This window comes from Gossypium raimondii, chromosome 6, assembly GCF_025698545.1.
Source record: "Gossypium raimondii isolate GPD5lz chromosome 6, ASM2569854v1, whole genome shotgun sequence".
NCBI classification, from domain to species: Eukaryota; Viridiplantae; Streptophyta; class Magnoliopsida; order Malvales; family Malvaceae; genus Gossypium; species Gossypium raimondii.
Genome location: NC_068570.1, coordinates 11,313,672 through 11,319,518, shown reverse-complemented (window position 1 = coordinate 11,319,518; position 5,847 = coordinate 11,313,672). Strand labels below are relative to the sequence as shown.

The 5,847-nt window shown below is 32.7% G+C and overlaps 1 protein-coding gene across 1 annotated transcript; it reads right to left on the bottom strand.

Moving 5' to 3' along the window:
- Positions 1 to 2,782: 2,782 nt before the first annotated feature.
- LOC105774198 (phosphatidylglycerophosphate phosphatase PTPMT2) lies at positions 2,783 to 4,832 on the bottom strand. Its single transcript, XM_012596597.2, has 6 exons — positions 4,448 to 4,832; positions 4,233 to 4,355; positions 3,993 to 4,086; positions 3,830 to 3,912; positions 3,637 to 3,726; positions 2,783 to 3,259 (listed from the first exon to the last, which is right to left on the bottom strand). The coding sequence occupies exons 1-6, from the start codon at positions 4,646 to 4,648 to the stop codon at positions 2,999 to 3,001; spliced, it is 852 nt and encodes a 283-aa protein (XP_012452051.1). The 5' UTR covers positions 4,649 to 4,832; the 3' UTR covers positions 2,783 to 2,998.
- Positions 4,833 to 5,847: the final 1,015 nt, after the last annotated feature.

Here is a 5,847-nt window from a genome sequence, read left to right as displayed (position 1 = left end):
TTTCGCTTTTGCTGAAGATTTTGGATGCTTTCAAAAGACAGAAATAAAGAAATCAGTATTAGCAGTACTGTTTAGGGTTTCTGAGTTTGCAAAGATTTGGTCCCATAAAGAAGTTGCAGGTAGAATTTGTGTAGTGCAATAAGGAATATCACAACATGCCAATTCTTGCCTTTCTTGGATTCTCCAACACCAACGCCATGGATGGCCGCTCCAGCCCGGTGAGGCCAACCATGCTTTTTACATACTAAATCCAACCCTTCTCCATTCTCATCTCAGCTTAAAAGCTTATTTGTCGAGATTAATATTTATGTACTTCAAAGAGACTTAGTCTATTAGATATCACTACTTTACATGATGAACTATTTTTTGAAGCAAGTGGTTAAAGCTCTTCATTGGCTTCATTGGCACGTAGATGATTCGGGTTAAGGTCCTATCATCCCGGCTATCTCTCTGTTTGTACATGAATATTTATATATATAAGGGAATCGTGCTGTATTATTGAAGAGAGCTAAGTTCACTAAAGTAATCATCCTGTTTTGTACCTTTTGTTTGATTTGTACTCTTGACATGGTCCATTTGGCTGTAGGCAAAACTTCTTTAATTGCTGATGTATGGTAGGTAGTAGTCTTCCCTGTCAAATCACACTTGTATAAATTGGTTTTTACTTAGGAAAGCTTGGTGAGGGTTTCATGCATATATGAATAGTTTAATCTAAGACAACAAATAAAATAACAATTCAAAACAAAGGGTAATATTACATATATATAAATACATATAGTACTACAATCAATGATGTAACAAGTAACTGATGCTATAGCGCCTAACAGAATCAGACTTTTAGTAAAGAAAAGTAATTGAAGCAGCAAAAGTTGAAAGGATCAATTGGGATGGCAAATGCTCATCAACCATTTTCTGTCTTAAAGTATTATAATAATAAATATATCATTTTCCTTTGAGGGTTTTGGAAGGACTGTTAGAATTTCACATCTTGTTTAGATGCACAAAACAAAGTTTTGAATTAAAGTATAATACTGTGGGATGAAGATAAGATAGAGAATAATGTATAAAATTATATCCAGCTCCTTTCATCTAGATGTTTGAAAATGTATGCAAATACCAAAATGACTTTATGGGAGTAAATTCTTTAATGTGATGTTGCACCAAATAATAGTCTTTAAAAAGGTGTCAGCTCATATATAAACAAACAATACCAGACAATTTTTTTCCCTCAAAATGAATCACCTTTTGGAAAAGGAACAGTAAGATATGGAAACCAATCAATATAGTAAGCAAAAGTGAATAGGGGAAGAAGATGGTAGTATTAGAATGGTAGCCAGCAAAGAATGATAAAATCTTGTAGTATACCTGCGAGTAGCTTCCTTTAATAAAGACTTGTTTGGATCCTTTCTATCCGTATAGCAGGTGCCATTTCTTCTTGTTATGAGACAACTGGCAAACAGAGCATAATCATACTTCCATCTCACCATGATGAAGTTTCCTTCTTTCCCTAATTAGTTCCTCTTTTTCATCAATTTGTTCAATGAATGTTAAAGTCTCTTTGAACAGGCTCAGGATCGTATAAAACAGGGAATAGATAGATGCACCAAAGATCAATCTTTCAGGTCTAATGCTTGAATTAATGGTCTGCATCAATTTGGTTTTATGTATGACAATGCTCCATATATAGTTATTGCAAGTTCTCCATTGCTTAAAAAAAGTACTTCTGAGTCTAAAAGCCCCTTTGAAAGAAAAACTATGAAGAACAAGCTGCTTTTGGCTGAAATTTTTAGCTTTTCAGAAGTGCTTTTGAAAAACACTTCTGAAAAGGAGCTGAAAAGGAAAAGCTAAAAATTTTAGCTTTTCCTCTCCCAAAAGCACTTTTGATGCTTAATTACTTTTTTACTCCTCCAATAACATAGTATTTTCTTTTTTTTTTCTTGGTGCTTAATTACAAATGTGTTAAAATCATTAATTAAAAGTAAAAAAAATATTTTTTAAAATACTAATTACAAATATTTAATGGTTATATTTAAATATTTAAAATATAATTTATATATTCTAATTAAATTTTATAAATAATTAACATTTATTGCTTAAAATATTTAAAATTTATATTTCATATATTAAAATATTAACAAGCTATAATAATTTTTTATATTCTTACTAAAATATAATAATATTAACTAATTTAAATATTATTTAAATGCATATTTGCTATTTGATAATAACATGCCTAAAATGAACATTTTATTTCTCAAAAACACCTTTTGATAGCAATACTAAACACTCAAATTTTAGACCAAACTTTTTAAAAATACTTTTTTACAACACTTTTTAAAAGTAATAAAGAACTGGCCTTAAGTATCATTTTAGGTAGGACTAGGTCATGCAAAGAATCTTTGCTTTTGGAGTAAGTCCACAAACACTTCAGCCTGGAAACTTCAGAAGCTATTTTACAAGACCATTGTACCATAGGCATCACATCAAAATGGGATAAGGTTTTGGCATCTTACAGGGTACTGTATAATGCAACATTGCTCACTCCCTTGGAGACCTGTTTGGAAATACAGGCAAGGATCCAAATGACCTAAGTGCAAAGTTGCTTTCGTTGAACAGTTTCAGCTAAACGACAAAAGAAATAGGCACCAGATAAAAACAGGGAAGCATCAAGTATGCTACTTCTTACCAGGCTATTCAGGACACTTGAAACTGCTAGAATCTCTCTTTTGTTAGTCCATTCCCACAAAACATGCAAAGCATATGCCTTTTCACAAATGGAAACTTTTGCACAATTTAAACTTTGAGTATATAAAATAGTAAAGCTGATTGTATGATTGAACATATGCTACACATCAATTACCATTGAAGAAGTCTTCTAGGTTTCTGCGTTTCATAGTTTTCCTCCTATTTCTGTCGTACACACTTAAATACATATTTAGCAGACCTCTACAATCTATACAAGCAACAACAACAACAAAATGTTTTCAAGTAGCAGCAGTCAGCAAGCACGTGCTTCATGAAGCCTCCCACTTACAGGTCCATATACACCAGAGACTTTGAATGATGCCAAAAGGCATGACAATCTTGCTATCATTGGCCTGGCTCTCACCATCCTCGGTACGATTACAAGCTCCTTACTAGTAATATCATCAAATGTGCTATGATAACCTTCAAGATCGGCTTTTGTAATCATAACTGCATCTACTGAAGGAGAGTGTATAGTAGCCGGTTGTCGGTGCATGCTGTACTCCACAACTGCCTGCTCATAACCATTAACAAGCAAGGAATTAACAAGCGGGAACAGACAGACATAGTTCATTGTTGCCCGTAACTGGAAGAAATCTGGTGTTAGTTCTATTAGGAAATATAGATCTATTCTTAGTTCATATATAATACTGGTAAAATCTTGTTCCTTTTTCCGAGCAAACAGTAAATGGCAATGGAGACATGAGGTTTTATCTTTTGCAACAAGAGAATGATGCCAATTCATGCATAACCTACAACTGACTAACAAAAACAGAGCCACTGGTGAAAATAAATAAAAGTCTTGCGGAGGGATACAGGCGAGAAACATACAGAAAACATGATTTCTAAGAAGGTTTCACACTCTGCAAATGATATTACCACAAGACTTACCTTCCACTGTGAGGGGGCAAGCAAAACTCGAGGTCTTCGAGACCGAACATATTCGAGGGCACCAGCAGGTGTCATCTGCTTATGCTCTACCTGTCAGAGTTTTAAAACAAATTCAACCATTAAAATAACAATCAAATAAAAGATTACTTGACAACAGTATGCAACAAGCAATATCCAATAGATAGAGATTTACTAAGTAGCAAAGCACAATGGTGGTACTCCTTCCTCGTCCAGCTTTACAATGTACATAGGTGGTTCTACCGCAAGATGCATTGTCTACAGCCAAAATTGGGTGAGTGAGACGGCCACTAGACCACAGTGACTAACACAGGTAGTTGAAAGAAATATATTCTTACTATGAATGAAGTCCACAGCTCTACTAATATCTGAAACTGAAGGAGCAAACAAATAATCTCTCGTTGGAATTACAAGGTGATCAATTCCATAAGCCTGTCGATAAACCATAGAGCAATAAAAGTTAACATCTATACCCAATAAATAAAATTGGAAACCATTTCCATGCTTAGTGAAGTCAAGCTATATATGATGAATTTAAAAAAACCTCAGTTAAACATTTCAAAAGAAGAAAAAGTTACATGATATAAGGAAGTGGAAACCAGAGTTTCAAAGGGCTCATTGAGAGTGATGACGCCGCCAACGCCCAACTGCTTCAATCGTCGAACATCCTTGGGAAATGGAACTGCCCCCAGCAAAAGAAACTGAATTGAAGAGGAAAAGCAAAGAAAGTAAGAAATTTTAAAAGATCATGAAAGAAGAAGAAAAAATTTAAGGATAAGATGAAAAGAGAAACCTGGTCAACTTCGTCCCACCATCTGAATTCGGATTGGATTTTGTTTCTGAAGACATTATACAAAAGGGTGGGGTAAAAGAGGATACGAGCACCGGCTCCGACTAGGAGTCGTTTGGCGTCGTCCACTCTGACTATCTGCAACTGCTTCGCGCCGTAATCGCCGTCTTCATTCTCCACGTCACCCAAATCCTCGATCTTCATCTCACGGCAACCCAATTTTCTTTTCTGCTCTTTAGATAGAATTGAAATTGGGTAAAGTTGAACAAATCAAAAATAATTTGCAAGTATTGAGAGCTAATAGCATGAAATCAAACATCCCAATTTATTAGGAATTTGAGAAATATACGAGAGAGCGTCTATCTCACTTCGATGCGAATAATTTTTTTTTTTTTTGAAAAAGTCGATGGAAAAAACTATTATAAATTTGTTGGTAAAATTCTGCTGTTAATTCTTATGCTTTGTCAAATTTGTGACTTTAGTCCCTGTATTTAGTTTGATCAATTTTAGTCTCTCTACTTTTCGAATTGGTCAATTTTAGTCTTCTCCCAAACAATAGTTGTTAAATCCATTTGTTTAAATTCAATTACTAGTCCTATAATATGTGTACAATTGTAGATTTAGTTCATATTCTCCAATTGGATCATTCTAAGTCCCTATGCTTTTCGATTTTTGAAATTTTAGTCTTGACACAAATGACATTCGCTAATCCATTAATTAGAATTTTAGTGAGTAATTTTTGAAAATAACAAGTTGACATGGCATTACATATATAATAACATGTTTACCGCATTAGATTTTTGAAATACATGAATATAACTTAATGAATTTAATAATTATTGTTTGGTGGGGATTGAAATTTCAATTTTCAAAATGTATAGGGACTAAAAATGACCAAATTTAAGTACAATGACAAAATCCACAACTTTCACAAAAGTATAAAGACTAGTAGCAAAATTTAACCAATTTTGTGGAAATAATTTCGAGTTAATCGAATTGACGAGTCCTATTTTATCATTCTAACTCGATTTGAAATTTTTTCGAATTGGGTCGAGTGAAATGAAATTCGAGCCGAATCGAACCGAATCAAGTGAAATTGTTTGAGTTTAATTTAAAAAATTAAACATGTCAAATTAAAATCTTGTTACAATATAATTAATTCCATGTTAGAGTATATAAATTTGAAATCATATATATTTGTAAATCTTTTCAAAGCAAAATAATAATAATAAAACTTTAGTATGGTAAACTTGAATCATTAATTTAACTTATTTAGGTTCCCAAAATTATTATTCTAGAAAAATTTTAATTTTTAACTTTCTTTATATATTTTTAGGATTTTTTGAAACTTTTAAAAATAATTTGGAATTTTCATAAATATTTTGAATTTTAAAATTATTTTT